Source organism: Stegodyphus dumicola, chromosome 1 (genome assembly GCF_044657685.1).
Source record: "Stegodyphus dumicola isolate Sdum_Otavi_A_Nest chromosome 1, ASM4465768v1".
NCBI classification, from domain to species: Eukaryota; Metazoa; Arthropoda; class Arachnida; order Araneae; family Eresidae; genus Stegodyphus; species Stegodyphus dumicola.
The window spans coordinates 35,309,199-35,333,714 of NC_140768.1; the positions used below are offsets into that span (position 1 = coordinate 35,309,199).

Sequence of the window (24,516 nt, forward strand, 5' to 3'; positions counted from 1 at the left end):
GTAGTAGTTTCGATAAATTCTAGATGTTAATTCTAGATGAACATAGATTCTAGATGTTAATTGTAGATTCTATTTAGATGTAATTATGTTACGAATTTTGTAAATACATAAATTTTATCAACCTATCATCGGAGCTGTTTGCATTCAATTGATTACGAACCCGTACGAAAGCTACGATTTCTATATTAAAGCAACTCAAATCATCTGCTTAATGTTTACAAGAGTTTGCAGAGATATTAGGTTATTTGGAAGCAGGAAAGATGAAAAATAAGCAACGCCTTCGCCGGGAATCGAACCACGGACCTCTGGAATGCGCGCCCAGCGTGCTGATCGCTACACTACGAAGGCAAGCTAAGAAGGCAGGAGAAATACCTTATCGCTTTAAATTTTGATTCACGTGCTTAATAAAAGAGGGAGGAAAAAAGCGAATGTGTTCTACAAGATTATTGTATTTCGCACAGTACAGCATTTTGATCAAATCCAAATCTATTTGGTCAAAACATGCGTATAAATACTCATAAAGGTCTAATGAATACATCACACTTATCATCACATAAAACATTCTTCTGTGTTAAAAAGTTTCGCTAATTATTAGGCTACCTTTTAACCTTAAATCTAGTAATTAAAGAAAGAGGAAGTAAATTACGTGGCAGTCTTTTCCTTTGGAAAGATCGATTGCTGTCCACAGGTGCACGCTAAGACGTCATAAACACCACCTCAAACCCCTTTGTCGGTGACGTAAAATGTTTGTGACATCATAACTGCGCGTTACAACGCAGTTAATTATGCTTCATTTATCTTTCTAATAATCACGTGGGTAAGGGTACAAATAAACAGGTTTCTGTGATCATGAATTTTGATCTCTCTCTGTCTTGCAGTAAAACAATTGCATCAGACGAGGAAATATTTCTTAGATTATATACCAATTATAAAATGCACAGATTCATATGCTTTATGCATATATGGTTTAAGACTACGGTCCTTGCTCGGCTATCCTGCATTTCGTTTACTTGTTCAAGAAATAAAGTGTTTTCTACCGGTGTCTAACCGGTTGGTTGCGTGACTTACGCTTTTAGTTAGCAGTTTTCGGATCTTCATCTAAAGCGAACTGTGATGAATTTGCTGTTGCCAAAAAAAAAAAAAAAAAAAAAAAGAAAAACTGCAGTTTCACGCTCATTACTTTTTTTCTGGTCAGTATTTTTTTCACATTACATTTTGGCTGGCGCCACCGGAGTTGACATACCAGAAGATTGTCTTAGAGATTGCAGGTTTCTGTGATCATGAATTTTGATCTCTCTCTGTCTTGCAGTAAAACAATTGCATCAGACGAGGAAATATTTCTTAGATTATATACCAATTATAAAATGCACAGATTCATATGCTTTATGCATATATGGTTTAAGACTACGGTCCTTGCTCGGCTATCCTGCATTTCGTTTACTTGTTCAAGAAATAAAGTGTTTTCTACCGGTGTCTAACCGGTTGGTTGCGTGACTTACGCTTTTAGTTAGCAGTTTTCGGATCTTCATCTAAAGCGAACTGTGATGAATTTGCTGTTGCCAAAAAAAAAAAAAAAAGAAAAACTGCAGTTTCACGCTCATTACTTTTTTTCTGGTCAGTATTTTTTTCACATTACATTTTGGCTGGCGCCACCGGAGTTGACATACCAGAAGAGTGTCTTAGAGATTGCTTTTCGTTGGTCATCAGTTATTGATGGCGAGATTTCTCTAATTCGGATTGGCAATGTGATTCTTTAAACTACAGGTTTTCAGATATGTTTTTACCATTTCTCCGTTGACTTCTACCCCTCCCCAAAGAGAAAAGGGGAAAATAATATTGTGAAAGGTTCCCGGAAGATTTCAGAAATCTATTCCTTTTCCAAAATAGCCTGGGGTTATAATTCGCAGCACGGACTTTGGCAGTAACTTATCATCGACTCACAATGCCAAATCTAAAAAAGATATTTAGAGGAAAGAGCAAACAGATATTTAATACATTAATCTTCTTAAGCGGTTACATCAAGACTTTTCCTACTTAAGGTTCGAGCTGTTATTGTTTTTGAGCGTACTTGGCAGCTATCGCCACTTCATCTCAAAGAGGACAGCCTCATTTTTAATATCTTCCTCCTGTAAAATTTGTGCAACTGAAAAATACTCGCTAAAAGAGGTGATCGTAACATTACAACCTAATAATTATATATTTTTATAGATGTATCAGTTTCATCATTTAATTATTACGTACTGTTCCAGTGCTAGTACTGTGCTAATCTACTTTGTTTTCTTTTCTGAACCTGCTTGAGATAACGTATATAATATAAATATACGCTTGCATTGTATGTGCATTAATGAGTATTTATAAACTGCTAAATATACTCAATAATAAAAGAAATTCATTTCTGAATTATTTTGAAACCATTTCATTTTATTATAAACACATATTTTTCGAAATTAAAACAAATAATAACTAATAATAAAATATCTAGTTTTTTACTTTTTTGTACGAAGGTGGTGTTGGTGTATTTAATTATGGCAAAGCACACGAGGGCTATCTGCCTAAGGGGAGGGATGCCTTTCGTGGAGGACTTTCTAAGGGAAACTGGCTCGTATACACGTTACACATGGGGAAAACCACGAAAACGCCCATGCAGCCAGCCCGTTCGCGGGATTCGAACCTCGGACCGAACTACCAGTGTTCAGCGACTTTACCGCTCGGCCGGCTTTTTGTACGAAGGAAAGGAAGTGTTGTATTCGCAAAAAATTTTGGGTATTATATTTCAACAGAAAAATTCATTTTGACTGTTCCCGAATCTATTCGGATTATATTTTTTGTGTGACCTCTGTATGTAGGACGGATTAAAGGACTGCTTTTACCAAAACAGGTTGTAAATGGATTTAAAGTGGATTCAAAAGGGAATTTTTTCGTGACGTCTGTACATACGTCTGTATATATCTCGCCTAACTCAAAAACGATTAGCCGTAGAACGTTGAAACTTTGTCTATGGGACAGCTATAACGTCTTGCTGTGCACTTCCCTTTTTCATTGCAATAAGCAGAACCAAACGTGTATATACAGGATGTCCAGAAATAAATAACCCTAGTTCAAAGCTGCCTACAGGCGAAACCAGCGAAAACAAATTAGTTAAAATATCGCAACCACGGGCATTGTATAATAAATTACGCACTTAGCCATACCTTTAAAATAATTTTAAAATTTTACAAATTTTATTGCAGAAAAACATGATGGCCATCATGTGCCATCATCTGAAATTGCAAGATGGCGTATTTCACAGTTTACTGAAGTGTGTGCTGGGAAATGTTGAGAACGAGGCGTGAAATGATGGCTTTGAGATAACGTAAATTTCTTGGACTGTCACGATTGTTTAAATGTTTCAAATGCCCCAAAAGCCGAAAACGAAATGAACTGAAGTCTGGAGATCGGAAAGCCATACTTACGAAAGTGTCGGCTGATGATGCGTTCTCCTTTAAAATAACATTTATGAACATTCATACCACATCTTGCAGTGCGGGAAAGTGCTCCGTATGTCATAACGATTGTGCGTACAAGGCACTGACATGCTTGCAGAGCCGGAAACATTTCGTTATCTAACAATACAATGGATCTTTCGTTAAATAACAGCGATGGATCTGGCAGGTCCTACGTCTTAGGGCTCTTGAAGCTGGCGGTAGCGTCCTGGGTTTGCTGGGCAGCCCGAGCAACTGGTAGGTACCAAATAGACGACTAGCGTCCCAGTATGGCGGCTGATGTCAGTCTTCTCCAAGGTGCGGGGACAGGGGTTGAATCCTTGAGCCTTGTTCTTTGAGGGTGGATTGACCGCGTAGTGCCGGCACCTAGCTGATGAAACTTCAAATCCACATGAAACAGCAATGGATATCTCTTCCCCGTGATCGAAAACGTCATTGGCCCTCTAGAACTTTACTTACGTAAGGTAGATAGTATCTGTATTCTGCCTTTCCTTGCTTTATTGTCTAATAATATGCTTATGATGGCCCAGTTAAAACATGAATTAGCCATACCTTCTGCTGTTCGTAACCTATTCATTACTCAAGACGAATAAAAAGTGTCATTTGAATCGATATGTCGCTCAAACCATGTCTAGTAACGATCTCAAGGACTGTATTCAATTCGAAAATTACTATTTAAAGCAGTGATAGCATACTAACATTGATTAGAGGCCGAAGAATTTTATAGTTTGCTACCAGAGACTGTATTTAGTTTTATATAGCTGTTTCCTGCAATATGATATTAAAATTATGTGCTGTATATGCAAATATGATACTCACATTCTAGCGTAGCTCCTTAGAAGACGACACCACGTCGTCTGACTCTGACAACCATGCGTATAACAGTTCTCCAATTTGACAAGCAACGACGTTTTCCCGTTTACGTTCTTTTATTGTATTCAATGTTCCAGCAGATTTTATAGACAAATCGTAATATAATTTACAATAAATTCATTTTAAAAATATAGACTTAAGGGATTTGCCTGCAGTGGAGAAAACTGAAACGAATTGCTGAAGGAGTACCGTAACTGCCCTTGAAATCTCTTGTTTTGAATCTATTCTGAAAGAATTCGCCTCGAAATTTCCACCATTTGGTGTCCACATGAGACTGGAAAGCTATGGAAAGCTGCCTGCTTGAATTATACACAGACAAAACTGCAAAGATTTGCGCTTTATATGATCTAAGAAGATCCAGTACAGATAGCCTGTTTTACAGATAGCCAGGCAGTTCTATCGCTTAGCTACAATTACGAGTTAAGCCCTAAACCAGAGGCCAGGTGGGTACAGAGATTCCCGTTCTGAAGTTGCAGATGAACAGAGTACATTTTCTTTGAAATACAAAGAAGAATGAGTCAGATATGAATACCTAAATCACATTCGCTTACCAATACTTTTAGTACAATAAAATAATCGGATGCACTCATAGAAAATATCCGAATCAGCTGCTGTGTTCCACGACTCAGCTTCAGCGTTCCTTCTTTAGTTCCTGTTGGAGAGAAGGTTTTCCGTTCAAACTCTTAATCTGAGATCAGGTCTTTAACACTGTGCTAGATTAAAATGGCATTCTGATGTTGGAGAGAGCTCCTGTTTGTTGCTACGTTTGCCCAGAATGCTTTCCATAAGACACAGCTTTCGTCTGGATTTTATACGAAATCGCAACATTTTACGTTACGCATAAAGAAACTACTAAAAAACTCTGTAATCAACCTGCTCAAACTCCCGAAACCATGCAGTGGGCAATCTACCAGCTTACAGTAGCTTCAAAATAAGAGACATACTTTGTCGAGTATCTCTCATATACAGCTTTCATTTCAGCTGCAAAATCAACTAAACATCGGTACTTAATTAGCTTCGGTGTTATGATTATTAGCATATTTCAGTACGAACTGGATAGTGTGAGTCAAGTCTCAGCCAAAGTTGACGCTTTTACAAACATCCAGAAATCTATGGAGTTTGGAATTTTAAAAAAATTACGTTACCAATTACAGTTCATCTTACAAATTATATGTCGATATAATTTTAATATTGATACGTATACAATTATTTTACTCAACTTGAAAGCGAAGAAATCTTTTATTAATTTATAAATATTTCTGAAACGTCTTATACTTTTGCAAACATAAAATAATTTAACTTGGAGTTTAAGAAAACTGAAATCAAATTATTCAAATAGTTCTTTTAGTTTATCTAGTTTCATTGTTCTTTTACTAAGTTTCTTTCAAATGAGCCTGCGTTTTACTTACTCTCTATATGTCTGAGCTTTCATGTATTCAGATTTTTTAATTCCTGTCTTCAAGAAGTGAAAAGAACAATGTGTATTATAACATTAGTTTTTGTAAGCTGCACACTGTAATCCTCTTATTGAGGTTTGTCTTATTTAATGCGCATCTTATAAGTCTTTAATAAAATGAAATAATCTCTAGTTAAAGTACTCTGCTTAATTCAAAGCATCATATTTCCAAAGGTTCTAAGTTAAGATTTCAATACTTTAACGAGCTTAAGTAACGACAGGAACACACCCACTTAACTAGTTAATCCATCAAAATATCTCCACACTAATCGCTACACATCTCTGATGAGCAAACAACAATATAAGCAAAAATTTCAGTACTTTCATGCACTTGTATTCATTCAGCATTTGCTGAAAGCCGCCCCCACTTGCTTACCCATTCATTATGCAAATCAATATCAATTAGAGACCTGCTGTTATTTAAGAACCCACTTGTATGTGGGTCTCGAACACCTCCCAAGAAAAGTGTTGCATTTTATCTCAATTAGTTAAAAATTATTAGTGAGTAGCTCTATCGTTTACTTTTGTCATTCAAATGAAATTATTTCATTTTTAGTAAGGAGATTTTCCTCTTCCGAGAATCAGTAGAACAAAGGAATATATTCGGTAAGATATTCTGTCTAGACACCAATATTTGTCTAGACACATTTCGGTTATTTAAGGTCAAGGGAGTAGGCCTTTTTTAATCTTCTTAAGCGATGTCATAATCGCTTTTGTGCAGGGTGTTTCGTCTGATATACCCAGTATCCGATTCTTCAATTTCTGTAGCAGATGCCCGAGAGATTGTAATTGTTGTCTGATGGTAACAAAAGTCGAGGGAATTTTCACCTAATTTTATAATTGTACCTCTTTTCCTCAACCTACTAATTAGCCTAATTCTAGGAGAGAGATCTCGCCCATCTGTGGGACATGCAGGTCGTCTTGAGTAAACTTCATAATAATGGTGTGAGTCAGCAGCAATTCTACATATTACATTTTGAAACATCTTTAGTATGAATTAATATACCGCCTAAGCATCTACACTAAAATCACATTTATGAAAGGCAATAATTAATTTACTGGCTCACGTGCAAGAAATTTTGAAACTAACTTTCAGCATTTTGATACTAAATTAAATCAAATTTCATTAATAGCACATATCTACAAAGAAAGGCACATTAGCATTCGTTAAAATTTAAAATTAATGAAGATATTGTCTCCCTCTCGTGTATAATTCCTTAATTCCTCTCGTTTCCTTTTCTATAAATATATCTCATTTAAATTTATATCAAAGTTTCTCATATATCTGCTTTCCTATTAATATCCTCAGCCTGCATTCGTTTTACCAAAAAATAATGCCCTTCTGAGGAAGTTAAATAAAGAAGATTTATTCATTGGACATTAAGGCCTTGAACTTAAGCTTCATGTTACGTAGTTAATTCCACTATATCTGTATCCCTATAATGCTTTCAGTTTTAATATGATTATACAAATAATCAGACTGCAGTCATCTGAAACTTCTAGCTTGTGCGTTTCCCTGAGATTCAGTATATAGAAAGTAACTATATCCGTTAATACGTTTTCATCAAACCTTCCAATCTGCAGTCATCGTTTGGTTTCTGAAATCCTGCGAATATATATTTAAAGAAACTACCTCAGCAAAGTCTGGTAGTAGATTTATTGAATCATACAAGCTGTAAGCCCTTCAGCCTTTTAAGCTGTAAGGGCCACAAGCTATAAGGGCATACAGGCTGTAAGGGCATACAAGCTGTAAGGGCCACAAGCTGTAAGGACATACAGGCTGTAAGGGCCACAAGCTGTAAGGACATACAGGCTGTAAGGGCTAATCTGGACATCAATATATGTCTGGGGGGAGGGATACTATCGTTAAGTTCTTAAATAATTTCTTCAAACAGATCACCTTAATCCAAAAAAGAGTTTTCAAAGTAAGCTATTAGTTATTAAGACATTTTATCCACGTGCTGTTATAGTGCACCACGTAGCGCATTCTGAAGACAAAAGGAAGATCCTGAGTTGAATCAACAGTTAATTTTTCAATTTTCTCGATTCAGAACATTCTGAAAGTCTCCATAATGGAGCTGAAATAAGTGTCGTAGGCGACAAATTGTTACCACATGGATTTAGTTGGTTGGATCATTGTTTATGTTAGATGGTAGGAATGTGAAACAGTGAAGGCATGCTTTTAATGTGCTTTTGTGGTTTAGTAGTAAGTAAATCCATTTAACAGCTAACAGTTCCGTGATTCAATTACGGACTAGGCAACTTTGATTTTTCATGCTTCCTGCACTAGGAGAAAAACGCATTACTCTCTACAACAAATGCCAGAAATCTTCAGAGAAATTGCCCACTAACTTTTATAGTAATACTTAAACAACTAATTAAGTATTTTTCTACCCTTAATATAAAGCCTAAGCAATATAAAGAAAACGAAATGAGGCAATAGATTTGATTTTGCGTGCTTTACAACTACCATCGTGGAAAATATTTTTGATATTTTCATAATGTTGTGTGTTATTTAAATTAGCTTCACTAAATATGTTTTTGAAAAATATCCCGATTAAGGTGATACAGGAGTAAAATATGCAAAACAGGGTATGCGTAAAGGGAAAGATACAAGATAGTAAAACTAAATTCCTGGAAACGCATATTCAAGGCAGTTAAAACTTAGAAAAGGAGCTATTTTAATCCCAAGTAGTTTATATCATATTTTCAGCAGTTAATAAAGGAAGCATAGAAACATATTTACTGACTTCCTTTATCAAATGCTTGAACTGATACATTGAATATTTCTCTAAAGACCTTAAAATTGAAAAATTTAGATTTTAAAATGTTACCGTCTTAATTAAAATTCACGAACTAAGATAAAGCTAAGGTTAAAAAAAAATACTTGTGTAACTTTAATCACCAAAAATACGTTTTATACCGTCGTTTACATCATTTAAAAATATGTCATCATTTTGAAGAAATTAGGAAATCTTGTATTTTTTAGAAAAGAGAACAGAGTTTCATCCGTAAGATGTTAATGTGCATGATAAACTCTCTTCGCAGGATTATAGTTATAAACAAATTTGACATCATAATTTCCTGCGACGACGCGTTAATGAGAGCTAGTCGGAAATTATCTTATTTATCCTCGTAGCTATTACGCAGTTTTGTTTGTTAGAACACCTCGAGAGACTTTGATAACAGATGACCTTGCTAAGTTCTCCCAGCAATTAATTTCCAAGCCAAATGCATCAATATAATTGCCTCTATTGATCTCGATTTGGATATCCGAGACAACAAATATCGTGTCTTCCCCCTTTCTTGCGTATACTATTAACTCTCCATTGGCTCTTGGTGTACATCCAGCTTATTATCAAGCCGAAATCATTTCCGCCGGGCAATATTTTGCCTCAGAGCACGACATCCAGACATAACTAAATTAATATCAAAGAACGCTTGGAAGTAATAGCAACAGCCTTCGGCAAGCACTGAAGAAACAAGATTTGTTTTTGCTTTCTAAATTAAAAAAAAAAATAAAAACAAGGTCGTTTGTGTCCATTAGTGTTGTTATTGGAAATAAGAGATGCGTTTATGCAAATATGTTGATGAGCGCTTGACTTGGAACGGTTGTTATTACTAGGAAGTGACAAAGATTTTTTAAGTTTCATCGCACTATTTTCAGAAAAAGATGCGGTAAATAAAAACATGCAAGACAAGTATTAAAATAATTTTTAAACTTAAGTTATTATGTTTTGTATACTAACAATAAACCATTTTTTTTAATCAGAAGACATGCACAACGTGCAAAAAAGGCAAGATTTTACTTCCTGGGCACTGTTGCTTCACCTTAAAATTTTATTTAACTAGGAAGATTTTAAAACTCAAACTAAATATTATATAATTTTAACTGTAAAATATTTATATTGAATACTTCTGCTGAATCTCATGAAATAATTATATTTTTAGCTCATCTATAAAGTTCTTTACAGCCTTATCCATGTATAATGTTCTATTGACGTCCTGTTGAAGTCTCATTGATGTCCTACTGATGATAATTCTTCTATCTCATTCTTAGTTAATTTTAATTATCACACACGTTATATTTGACATTTTTTGTACGGTTTCGTTCTGAATCGTTTAAGATGTATTTTCCCCTTTCTATTAAATGTCTTTGAGTCAAAATAACATTTCATGTTTTTATTTTTGGAAATCGATAAAGAGGAGAAGAAATGAAATTGATATATAACACAAAATATTTGCGTATTTAATTTCAATTATTATTTAGAAAAACTTTTTGCAAGAGAAATTGCTTAGTTATTTTCCTTACAATTTTTGTAGTATTTAAACCGCTACAATAGTTTCATTAGCTCTTAATTATAATAATTTATTACACTTATGTTCTTTCTTCTGATTTCATCGCATTTTTCAGAACACGGATTTTATTTTTAAACTGACCTTTCATTTTGAAAGACGTTTTTCCTGTAAAACAGGGCGTTTATATTAGATGCCTTCGATATATTTGCTTGATGTCTTAAAGGTGCTCCACAAAAACAGTAATTAAATTGTTTAATTACTATACCTTAAGGTAAAATGAAATAATACATTACTTTTGAGCCTAAAATTAAAATATCTGTGGCGAATTACATTTACATGCAAGTTATATTATATATGCCTATATATATATTTAATTTTAGAATGTGAATATGATATGAAACTCATTTCCAGAAGGCATTGTAAGGTTAAAAAAACATCATCCTATTTATAATAACATTTTTAATATCGTAAGTATCCTCTTTAGTGAAAAAATAGTAACTCCCTTGAATATTAAGGCAAATTACATTTCTTAAATAAATCATAACATAAATTAGTTACAAATACTTTGTTTCACTCGTTATTTCTAAACTAAGCTATCCAAATCAGGCTGATCGTTCAACATTTTTTTTGTGTTATAGTTGATAATTATAAAACCTTGTTTTGGGAAATAATTACGAAGATTGGAAAGTAAGTAAAATATATTTTACGTATTAATTATTTAGATACTCCTCTGGATTTATCCCGGTCTCTTTTGACGTCACGAGTTCCAGTAATGACTCTAGATGTACCACAACCAACAAGGACGTTGATGACGCCACCTTCTGAACCTGAAGAAAGGAGATCTGTTTCCAGCGATGGCTTGTCTCCCAGTGATGAAGTAAGTAGTCTATTACTAATCTTTGATTATTTAACAGAATTCATTATAAAGAATGAAATTCTGTGGCATTTTACAGCTCGACGTGTTGTAAAATACCCTTCTGTGTGAGCTCACTTCTTAAGGTATTGTTGCGTTTTTTTCTTCAGTTGTTACGTTATTTTCTTCGTTCACGATCGTACGGATTTCGTATGGATTTTAAATGAATAACGACGACAGCACTTGATGGAGTATCGAAACACACAATATTAATCAGGACAGCTCCAAAGTCACTTTTGACAGTCGTCGAAGATTTACTTTACACTCGCTGGGACTATCAGCGGCACAGCCTTCAGGTTATCAGGCTATTACGGTGGAGACAGCTTCGCTGCAAAGCACCCGAGTACAGCTCCCGTCTCTGCTTGGTCATTCTCAGAGCTCCACGTACTCTCGAGACTCCCCACGCTACAACTCGTGATGCACTCGACGACACACAGAGCACAGCTCCCGACTCTTCGGTTCAGTCGTTCCCGGAGCTTAACACACTCTCCCGACGATGCACTAACCGCGAAACTCTAAGCGACTCTTCGATGCACTCGACGACCCACTCGGCACTCGCTGGCCGGCTGTCAACTCGATCATCTCCGCACGGAGTAACTAGATGAGAAACACTATCTCGCACTCTAGACGAGGCACACACTGACTGCGGACCAGCAGGGTTTATATAGATAGCTTTTGGCTTGTGTTCGAGAACATTCTGGGATAAACCGGTAAGAATTCGTTCTAGAAGGTTCTCCATCCGTCCATGGTATGTCGCCAAGTGGGCGATTTCTCGCCAAATGTGGCAACCCTGCCTTCGCTTGCCATTTGATGGCAACCCTAAAACTGCTTTGCGGGGAAGCTACCTTCTCGCGCCTGAACATTTTGTAACAGCATAAAATTTCGATTTGCTTCTTTAAAGACACTTTTACAACTGATTCGATTTTTAAGAATTCTGTTTTTATTTTAAATGCTACATTGAGATGTTTTTAACAACTTAATTTCAAAAGTGTAATTAAAATTAAAATTATGTTTTGATTGATAAAATCATCAAATTGTAATTCAGCGGCTTATCATTAAAAGTCCTAATCAAATACTCAAACCAGTACTTTTTTTTTAACAAAACAATTTTACAGAATTGTTTGGAATATTTCAATACATGTTATTTCAGATGCAGTATGACAGCTCAAAATATCATAACAATTTACAAAGTTTATTACACATAGATGTTCTTAAAGATTTTAAAAATCATAAACCTCTATTTTACTTTAGGCGTGGGTATACTATTTTCCTTTTAGTTAACATCTTCTTTATTTTATACACCTATCCTTTCATCTCTAATGATAGAGCTGTTTAATTAACGGTACGTCATATGCGTCATAAATGATTCCTTTTGCCTCCCATAATTCATTTCTCTTGATGATTAATGTGTCATTAAGAGTTAGTAATAAATGTTTTGTTTATAAGCGTTTATTCATTTTATTTAAAGCTACTATTATTTATTTATTTTAAAATACTGTTTTTTCCCTTTAGTCATTAAACTGTGAAATCCGTCCAACTATTGTAAAGAAAGGTCGAGAAAGGACATTACTACCTTGTGAAGTTTGTGGCAAAGCTTTCGACAGACCATCACTTTTGAGAAGGCATATGAGAACACACACAGGTAATTACAAAAATGTACATCTAATTTATTAATGATTCAATACATCATTTTTTGATTACAACAAAAAATTCCACCGAAGGGTTAAAAGAGAATGCAGAAAGAAATTACTGTAAAGCAGGTGTCATTCTTACCACTGGTAATCAATGTAAAATACCTACCTGAAGGAGAACATTTTAATCCTTTAAGAGAAAAATAAATAAATACATATTGTTCTGAAAAAGTATTAAATGATTATGTAATCTTCCAATTACTGCTATACAGGTACAAAAATGTTTCGATGATTTAGAATTTATATAAAATACGAGTACTATTTCAATTGGAATGTTAGTTATTTAGATAGAAGCCAAAGAATAATGCATTGATGAATAATTATTATTACTTTAGATTGCCAGTGTTGATAAGACAAACTGTTGATTACTATTTTAATTGTTGGCAATAAAATTGTTATTGATACTTAAAAGGGTTGTTTCCATTTAAGGTGAGAAACCTCACGTTTGTGATGTTTGTGGTAAAGGTTTTAGTACATCTAGTTCTCTAAATACTCACAGAAGGATACATTCCGGCGAAAAACCACATCAGTGCCATGTTTGTGGTAAAAGATTCACGGCCAGCTCAAACCTCTACTACCACAGAATGACGCACAGCAAGGTAGGTCCATTTTTATTCACGCTTGCTTTTTAAATACTTTTCTTTAAAAGTTGATCAAATCTTATTTATGTGATATTTAAAAAATTAGCATGGTTATCTTCCCACAAATATCTAGAACTTGCATTTCAAATTTTCAGTTGTTACAGCTAAGTAGAACTATCAACAATGAAATTTTCGTCAATCGTTGAATATTCAAGAACATTTTAACCAGTTGAAGGTACGGAACATCATTTAGGCAGAGATAAAGATCTCACAAAATGAATAATTGAAATGTCATTAAAATTTTCTAACACAAACTTGAACTACTGGGAAGAAAGAAATAATTTTTAACCTGGAAAAGCATACATTCCTTATTCAAGAACATGGTTAAATAGAAACTGCTATGATCGAAATAAGCTAAAATATTTTTACAAAGATAATTGACTTGTTGATTTGCTATGTTGAAACGAATTCTGGAATTTTTTAGCGTATATCAAAGTAATTTTAATTGTTTGACTTTGTAACAGTTAAAAATAGTTAGCGTCTTAAAAGCGGTTGTTTATTCATAATATTGTTGCGAAATGCCCAGTTGCGGTAAGATAGCTTCCCCGCAAAGCGGCGTTAAGGTTGCAAGATTTGGCACGAAATAGCCCATTTGGCGACAAGCCATAGACGGAGTAAGAACATTTCAGAACGCATTCTTAGCGGTTTTCCTCTCGAATGTTCTCGGAAGTACGATAAAGCTATTTAAATCCTGCCTGCGGAGAAAGCAGTGTCTTGAATCCAGTAATATGAGTGACTTGAGTTCAGAGATTAGCTTGAGAGCGATCGACCCAGTCGGCAGCTGTACTTTAGTACTTTGCCGTCAAGCTGTCTTTACCGTTATAGCCTGAAGGCTGTGTTGCAGATTTATTTAGCGTGTTTATCGTAGTCTTTCGACGACTGTAAAAGTGTCTTTGGAACTGCCCTTTACACTGGCGAATAAATTGCGTTTTAAGTCTTCATCAAGTGACTCCATCGATTTAAGTCTTCGTCGATAGCGTTTTAAGTCTTCATCGATTACTCCAAACCCACGAACCAGCAGAATGCAACAATGAAAAAGTATTCTGAACACTGCGTATCATAAATTCTTATTTTCGTCCATTCCTATCATTATATATTTATACAACAAAAACATCAGTGTCTTCAGAAAAGAACTTACAGTCTTCAAATGTTTTCTTTAAATTACTCAAAACAGCTCAAATTTTCTACTTATTACTTCCCAATTATAATACTTTAATTGTGTCTATTGCTTAGAATCATATTTTATTACAATATCTATCCCTAACGTAAAGCATTCTGATTGTTAACTCTAAATAATGACGTACTGAGTAGTGAATAAAATAGTGAGTAAACCAAGAACGGAGTAAAATGCGTACTGAGTAAAATAAAAAATGATGTTTTCTCATCACAAATGATGATTAAATTCAGCAATCATTATAAATACTATTCGTAATTACACGAAATCTTTTTATAAAAATTATTCGTCCTCTTAGAAACTTTGTTATAGTTATCAAAATTTAAATAAAAAAGTACCCTTTCTTGATAAATCAACATGTTATTTGATTATCTATCAAATAACATGTTATTAAATAACGTTATGTTATTTGACAATATCTATCCCTAAAAAAGGCATTCTGATTTTTTACTCTAAATAATGATGATGTATTGAGTTGAGTAGTGAATAAAATGGTGAGTAAAACAAGAAGTTAGTAAAATAAAAACTGATGTTTTTTCATCACAAATGATGATTAAATTAAATAGTCATTATAAATACTATTCGTAATTACAAGAAATCTTTTTGTAAAAATTATTCGTCTTCTTAGAAACTTTATTATAGTTATCAAAATTTAAAAAAAAAAATACCCGTTCTTGATAAATCAACATGTTATTTGATTCTTGAAAATGGCTATTTAACATACATTTTAATGTAAGCTGGGTTGTCTAATAAGGTGTTTATTCTGACCTGAAATGAAGATAAAGAATTGAAAAACAATAACAAAACAATGCAGTTTTCGCCAGATCATTTCTGAGAACCAATCCACCTTTAGGTAATTGCTTTAAATAAACTGGAGCTCACTTTTTTTTTCCCTACGCTCATACTTGCAAAACACAAATGAAAAAGTGATCTATTGATAAATACGTCCTCTGCAGCCCTTCTGCTGGCAGAATAGCTTGCGGTTATAAGTTGACCTAACCAGTTTCAAAAGCTCATATGCTAATTAGTTCAGCAGATGCAGCTTAGATATTAAGTTTATCATAAGTCACTTTAGCTGTTTCCCGCTAGGTTATTAATCAGGGATTTCTTTTGTATTAAACAAGATGTTCTTTCTTTTCTTTTGTTTACTTGAATATCAATGCGATCGGTTATGTAATTAACATAAAAGTGATATTTATCCTTTAAACGTAGCAAAATAAGTGTTATGAACTTTCATAAACTGTTTCATAACTTAAAAATTTTTCGTAATAAGGTTTCATATTAACACCTTCGCTACTGAGCGATATTTTCAAAAACGGTTCCACCACGCCAATAAATTTTGAATAATTAATTAAAAAATACAAATACAGCACATGTACTTATGGGAAAGATATTGAATTCAGGTAATTTTTAATTGCTTTATTAATTACTAGCGGAATTACCCAATGTCGGTCAAGTTAGCTTGAGAGTAATGCAGCTAATAACAGAGGGAACGATACCGCTGTAATCGATGATACGATGCAAAACATACGATTCATAGTCATACATTTTTTACCCTGATGCGATATGGAACTCTCATAAAAAATTTCAATAGCAAAATAAACTAATTCTCTCTCATTATATCAGCAACAATGGCAATGGCATGCAGTTTTTAATGGTTTTCGTCTTTCGAATCAAATGGTCGTAAAAGCTCAAGTTCCATCCAATATTTTACCTATATTCAATTTTAGTCCATTAAATGTAGACTAAAAATTGATCATTATTCATCAGATATCAATAATACGAACAAACAATTACACAAACACAATATATATATATATATATATGTAAAGTAGAATCTTTACATATATATATTATAAAACGTACAAATTTTTGATTAACAAACTCTGCGATTTGAAAGCGAGCAGTGGTAACAATTTTCTAAATGAAGCATTTTTATCTGCAACGCGCTAGACTGTTGCCATTTGGAAAAATAAGCGCGAAATCAGAGATTTTAATTAATATCTTGGCTGATTAAAGTCGTGCGAAGATGAGAACAATCAAAATAACTTCTCAAGAATTTTTATAATGGGGAATAATGTATTTAATGTTTGACTATTTTTATTCCATTATAAAACTTAGAAATTTTTTATTAACAAATTCTACAATTTGAAAGCGAGTAACGGCAACACTTCTCGAAATAAAGCAGATTTTTATCTCCAGCGTGCGAGACTGTTGCCACTCAAGAAAAGGATGTCGAAAATTAGCGTTTTCAAAGTTTTTAATTAATATCTCTGATTTTAATGCTTTTTTGTGGGGGGGAAGTGGACGTCGATCTTTAGCAGGACCCAGAAAATAATTGTAGAAAGTTTGGTGACGATAGCTATAGTAGTGACTGAATTAATCGCAAACAAAGCAGATATTCCTTATATATACAAATACGAGTTACATCACAGACGATTTCTGCGATAAAATATTTTATTACAGTGGCAACTACGAGTATACTCGTCACGAGTATATTCGTAGTTGGCGGTTGCTTGTAACAAAAATTGGTTATTTTTACAACAATTATTATAAGAAAGATTATTATAAATTGCTTGATTATTTTCACAGTTATTTACTTTATAATCACTTATATTACGTTTATATTAATTGCAACAAATTTCTTGAATTGCACCATTTTTTCCCCTAATCCTCAAAAGCAGATATCATCAAGAACTTGGAAATACTACGAGTTTCAGCGTATAAGGCGTAGGCAAAACAAAAACGTTCTACGAATTAACTCGTAGCAGCTGCCCTAAACATAAACTTCGATCTACAAGATAACCCGTGGTGTGCAACGAACGTGTTAATTCCATGTGAATTACAGTGTGTGAATTATCATTACAGTGTGTGAATTTTGAATTACAGTTTGTGAATTATGATTACTATGTGAATTATGATTTTCGCCTTCTGTTAGAGAAATACAGTGAATATTGCATTATCCGTCAGTCTAGAGACAGTTGTTGTGAAGGATAATACAAATTTTTTCTACCAAATGGGTAGTCGAAAGAAAATTTCTATTTTTAGTAAGTGCATTCTATAGAACAAAAATAAGATTATAATTGGAAACTGATTTTTCACACTTCTTTTGGTGAATTCATCCTTTTCATCAAACTATCTCAGTAGCAAACATATAATAAAAATACTATCTAAAAATAATAGATAATTGATTTTTCACTGAAATGTACATTTTTAACATAGTCTGAAATGAAATTTTGTAAGTTTTATAGCGTCTTTTAAATATGTACGGCAATTAAAAGGTGTTATTTTTCTACTTTCGATCGCGAATAACCTGCATAAATGCAGTACTTTAACCCATTACTCCAAATATTCTTGCATCTAATGAATAATTCCTAGGCTTTTCTGTTGCAATATAACAGAGTATTAAAGTCTTAGCATTAATCATGCAATCCAATTCAAGGCTATTGCAAAATGTTGTGATATTGTTAACACAGCAGGTTGTTACGGGAAAGTAAGCATACAAAAAAATTATGACTTCAAATTTGAAGCTGTAACACATAACTAAATTTTAAATTATCATATTTTTTAAGTTAATCTTAAATCAGATTAAGTTAATCTTAATAAGATTAAGGTAATCTTAGGTCGGCTCGCACATTCCAATAAAATGATATTATAAGGTTTTTTTCTCCCTCCATCCAGCATGCCTTCGTGGTGTAACTATAGCACACGCGGCGCGTATTCGAGAGGACCAGGTTCGAATCCCAGCGAAGACATCACTTATTTTTCATATTTCCTGCTTCAAAATAACCTAATGCCTCTACAGTGGCCCCCGAACTAAAGTGTAGAACAAAAATGGCCTCCAGGATTTGCCGATTGGGTCCTGCTGTCAGATAATTCAGGCTAAAGCTATACGAGTTATTCAATGCGAGTTATTAAATCAAAAATATTTCAAAAAATATAATAGGTAATAACTAAATTTTTATTTTGACCACAGCTCACAATTAAAATTTAGTTACAGTATAAACTGAAAAGCGGTTAACTAGTATACAGTTAAAATAGATGGTCTGAAATTGCTAACAATTTCATTGAAATTGCCCAATCTAATTGACTTCAGAAATTCAATCGCAACGTTCATTTGCCAAACGGCTAAGAGCTCACGATGAGAAATAGTGCATGGACATAACTGCTTGGTTGTTTCATTAAGGTAAGTCTCACGAAGGCTATCATCCTAAGGCATCCATGAATTTCGTGGAAGAATGGTCTCACGAAGGCTATCATCATAAGTAAAGGGTTGCTTTCGTGGAGGGATTTCTAATGGAAATCATCTCGCCATTTAGAATGACGAACACATCAAGAAATCCACGAAAAGTCCAATGCAGCCAGCCTGCTTGTCGAGCTTTCAACGCACGTTAGTGTTCAGATTTTTTATCCATTCGAACGCTGTTCACAAGAGAAGCATCAAAGCAAACAGTATTCCACTAAAGAAGGAACTAATTTTAATTATGATAAAACTCGGTGCTATGTGATATATATACGCAAGTAAATGCAATTTGCATAAAACGTTTTGGGATGCACGAACTTAATAGGACTGGAAACAAAATGAATAACAGGAAAGTGGAAGCACTAAAAAAGTTACGTTATTATTATAAATTAACATTATTATGCCAAATGCACTGCTAACGGACGGACAAAGGTTAAGCGTAAGCAACGAAATATTAAAGTTAGAAGTTTTCTAAGCATTATAAATTAAAAAAGCAGTTAAATGTTCTCTGTGTTACCATTGCAATTAGATGAAAAAGGCTTCCTTTTCTTCTCCTAAATTGTTTTAACTCTAGAATTACTCACTACCGGTACATTACCTTGAATGTTTATAATTTATTACTTCATTTTAATTCCTTCAGATTTATTTCTAATTCTCTTATCAGCATACTATCAATAGCATTGCACATGCTGCAATATTTCGTTCTTCTTAAAAACACCACATTCTGCAGAAGTAGGCAAAGGTTAGTGCAGCTGTTATCTTGTCCATGAATATCCTGAAAGTATGGTTACCAGAGTCCTAAGGAGGTTGGACTTTTACTTTCACCCCAGTTTTGAGGGACAGCACCTCGGGGGGTGTCCGAGGGTCTCCCATCCCTCTCCTCTACCACGAACCTACACGAGAGGGCTTTCGGCTCGCCATATACAGGGTGGGGTAGCGTTCATAGCGTAATTTGACTTGCGTAGTACAATGACGTACTGCATGAATGCGCGCCAGCTCATGCCGCATTCGTGTACTAATGAGTTGCCATTTCGAGTACGACAGTGCTATGGATCGGTAGAGTGCACAGCATCGTGCTTTTGCTGTTGAAAGTTACTTCAATAATAACCACTCTGTTATTGCTACCCACCGTCTATTTCGGCAACATTTCAACTTGGGACGTCATGGGAATGTTCCAGATGGTCGGACCATTGCGCCAGACATTTTTAGGTAGAGTAATTTCCCGTTTTGGTGACATTTCTTGGCCGCCTCGCTCACCTGATCTTTCATGTGCAGACTTTTTCCTTTGGGGCTACCTGAAGCAAGAAGTTTTCCGAACATGTTGTGCCAACCACTCCTGAACTGAAGGATCACATCAGAACTGCCGTCGGCAATGTCCCAGGGAGTACGTTACGCCGAGTTATGGCAAGCATCCAATGCCGCCTAGATGAATGTGTTGTGCAGAAGGGGCATCATATTCAAAAAGCAATCCATGCAATGACAATGACTTACACATTAGTAAATGGCACACCTTTAACTATTAATTGACATAATAAATAAATTACAGTTACTGCCTTATGGTGTGTTTTTAATATCCTACTATGAACGCTGCCGCACCCTTTATTTAAGAGTGCCTCCATGTAGCAAAGACACGATGCATTGATAGGGTGATCAGTGAATAAGGCCTGATTTCAAAATTAAATATCTCTACAACAAAGATCGATAGAATAAATGCACCTTGTTCATCTGCCCATCAGTTTTATTAAGCTTATGAAAAGCTATCTTAAAAACAGGACTTTTCAGGTAAAAATTAATGACTCCTTCTCCTCAAGAAAAAGAATTAAATCAGGGCTTATTCGCTGATCACCCTGTACAAACATACAAGCCTTCTCCGGGATTCGAACCGGGGCCCTTCGATACCGCAATAAGCTCCCCTAACCGCTAGACCGTCTGGGCAGCGGCGGAGGTTATTGTTAGCATGGATTACATAGGCCTTGCTGGCAATAACATCTACCCACAGGATTTCTTGTTTTCTACAATTAATGCGCTCCTAGAAAGCGACAAAGTAAAGAAATGGATAAAACAAAATATAATCTCGCAAATTAAAAAAAAAAAAAAAGAAACATTGCTCTAAAAGATGTGAGCTTTGGTTGAAAAACTACAGTTTTGATATTAGAGCAACCAATAGCTATCAGAAAATGAAGGTCGGTCTAAACTGTTGTCTTGCATTAATAACCTATTTTATGTTTCTTCAAATATTTTATCCGAAAGACTTCAGAAACTTTAAAACTTTTTTTACCACTTAAAGTATCTGCGATATAGATATCAGAGCACATCGATCATTATCCGTCTGGCAAAACATTCGACTTAATATCATACTTTCAGTGCATTGACTTCATCCAAAGACGAGGACATCTTTAATTGTAAACATCTACAGAAAAACTGCAAGAACCAGTTTCGAAGATACAATGTTACTAGTTTTTTAGCTGCTAGTTATTCTCTAACTCATGTGTGATATTCCACGAGCACGACTTAATCATGCATCACCGCGATTGACATGATTTTTTGTCGTGTTCTGACCACATCTCTGTTTGAACCTTTGAGTCAACTCCTCCATGAATAACCGGAATATTAATGAGACATAATTTACGATGATCCCGAGAGAAGGATTAAAAGGAGATCCTGATATATTGTCAATTTCAATCCTGAAACTATAGAATATGGTTGGGTTTTAAATGAATGGGGTTTTCTGCACCAGGAAATAGATTTAAGTTTTCTTAATAATTAATGAGTGTTTCATTGAATTATCGCTGAATTTTCGAAAGATTTATTGAAGCGGTTCAGAGTATTAGAAACATATCATCGTCAATAACACGGAATAAGGTTACGGCGTGTATTGGATGTTGCAGTTTCATTGCGTGCTTTAGCCATATCAGTGATAATGAATTCGATATTTCAGTGCTATTTTTCCCCGCTTTTGAACTCATATCATGATGATCTATCTTGAAATCTAGTTTATTTATCTTCGCTTGAAGTAATACTTGTACTTCCCCAATTAAGGAAACCAGCTGTTTAAGAATGTATATATTCTCTTTTACTGTTATTACTTTTCTTTAGTTTAAATTGATTTTCAACTCATGTTAGGCTGTCTGATATTATTTTTTTAGACGAAAATGTAATAGAATCCCGTTTATCGAAATGAAATAAATCTAGGTTATTTCTCATAACATGTCTTTTATGCTAACCGTTATGAACTAATTTTGGAGCCTAAAAAAAGGATATTTCCAATCTGAAAGTTTCAGATTAGGGTTTAACATCACACACACGCCTTAAAATTTAAAAAAAAAAATGCTATTAATTTTTAATTAAAAATACGAAATGTAAAGTGTGTAAAAGATCATGCAAATATTTCGTTTCTATTCTTAATTGAAAAATATATATCGCAAAATTTTAGAACTTAATCTTTACTTTCGATTAAAATTAAAAATCAGTTTAAAAATTTTCAACTTCAAAAGCTCCAGAATTTTTTCCTTTGTATTTCTTTTTATAATTTAAAATGATAAACAAAACCAAATATCGGAATATTAAAGGAATATGAAAAAACTATATTTATATAATTTTTTTCAACAAAATTTGAAATATTTATACAGCAAAATTAGCATTAAATATATTACAATAAAATTTCAATTTGGAGAAATGTATTCGACACAATCGGATATCTTGATGAATGTTTTAAAAATTTCGTTAATTTCTCTTTTCTAATTTTAAATATTTTAGAAAAATTAGTTCTCAGTTAAAATTACTAAAAATTTTAAAATTACTAAAAATTTAATCAAGTAATTTTAAAATCAAATAATTTAAAAATTACTAAAAAATTTCATCCTCAGTTGATTTTTTGTTTGAAATTAAATAATGAAGAATCTGCTTAAATGTATGTCTGTTCCTGGTTCTGTGAAAAAACAACGGTACCTAGAGCCATCAAATTTTGAATAATGTAGCCCTCTATCCTAATATGGGCATCTGGAAGCTCAAACTTGGAAATTAGAATTTGTTTTATTACCTATTTCATATTTCGTAAAACTTTAGCGAATTTTTGATTGAAAATCTCAACGATTTCAAAGCGAGCAATGGCAACTCCGTGTGGAATAAAACATTTTTGTCTCCAGCGCGCCAGACTAAACATATGCTCTTTTTAGATATTTTTAGTTCAAAGGCGCGGTATCCCCAATTCTTTCGAAACGTGTATGTATGTGTAAATGAAAAAAATGTCCCTTTGGGCTTAATGTAAAATTTGAAAGCTTTTCGGATTCTTTTTTTATTATTATTCTGGCTCTGGAAAAGATTTAAAAGATTTTTCTAATTGAGAAGTTCTCCCAATAATTGAATTTATATATATATATTATCATATTCCAATTCAATTCCTTACTTTCTGATCCATCACCTAAACTGCTACCATGGGTGTAGGTATAACCTATCAAGAAATATTTAACCATACAATCGTTTTGAATGTACTCTATGTACCACAGCAGTAAATATAAATAATGTAATTAAAAAAAGAAAATTTGAATGTTTTCAGATTTTAAATTACGTCCAAAGAGGCGTTTTTTAACATTTTGTGCGTTACCTTTATTTATTAAATATCATGTTCTTCGGTCTTTAACCACAAAATTCAGTTCGAGAGCAATATCGCAAAATTATTTTAAACTGAGCATATCTTTAGAATTTCCGATACAAAGTCTCACGCGCTGGAGATCGTTGTTTTATCACAATGCGAGAAACATGCATACATTTGTACTGATTCTTCATTACTTAATTTCTTCAAATATAATACAGGGCGATAATATTTGGTGGGAATAGTTTGAAAAGTGAAACTGACATTCAGAATGATTCGACGCAAAATCTCAAAACGAAAACAATAGTCCCTTTGGACTATTAATAGCATTATTAATGCGAACAATGTCATTATAAATACATATAATGCAATTAATTGTTACAAAAAATTATACACAAAAAGGACTTTCTTTGGAAACCTGGAATATTGCACAACCTTTTCAACATCCTGCAGAGAAACCAAAAGGCCATTGAAAGTCATTAGAATAAAATCATGAATAAATAAACTATTATATATGTCAATCTGTATTAGCTGAAGCACTAAAGAACTAACAATTGAGGACTTTATATCAAGAAAATGAAGATCATGAATATCAGGCAAATAATAGATGTCCATCAGTTAATTTTTGACATCATTTAACAAACTGGCAGATAGATTAAAACCTGGCTGACATATACAGCCATTGTGAATAATTATTTAGCAGTTAATGCATTCTTATCACGTGGGACACCAGTCTTATGCTGCTGCACTGGAACGAATGAGTTATATCTAACAGACATGCGCCATTTCCCTAACGAAATCGACACGCAGGAATAATTATTCTGTTCCATCATTTCTTCGATGCATCTTTTTCCTCATCACCCAACCTTTCAAACGTGAGTTCTGTGTCGAAACCGCCGACTTTTCGTACCTCATGACCCACCGTGTGACCTCATTATGTTGCAATTAGTGCCTGATTTTGATTCCGTCGCTTCTTATTATTGTTTTATTTACTTTTTGATCTTTCCTCTCGCGCGCAACCACCTCCTATTTCCGGTATTTAATGACTCGGAAGAGTGTCTTTTTGGTAGCAGCAGATGCTGCTTCTTCAATGAAAGGGTTCTAGGTAGCTAGCTACACCCTATGCAGAACTCCCCTTGGAGCTTTACGAATT

The 24,516-nt window shown here is 33.9% G+C and overlaps 1 protein-coding gene across 1 annotated transcript in view; it reads left to right on the forward strand.

The window, feature by feature from the left end:
• LOC118195941 (uncharacterized) overlaps positions 1–24,516 on the forward strand; it is a 186,468-nt gene that overhangs the window by 66,634 nt on the left and 95,318 nt on the right. Inside the window, exons 3-5 of the mRNA XM_085813888.1 lie at positions 10,833–10,987; positions 12,536–12,665; positions 13,144–13,313. Coding sequence (XP_085670014.1) covers positions 10,833–10,987; positions 12,536–12,665; positions 13,144–13,313 — 455 coding nt within the window. The remainder of the gene's footprint in view (positions 1–10,832; positions 10,988–12,535; positions 12,666–13,143; positions 13,314–24,516) is intronic.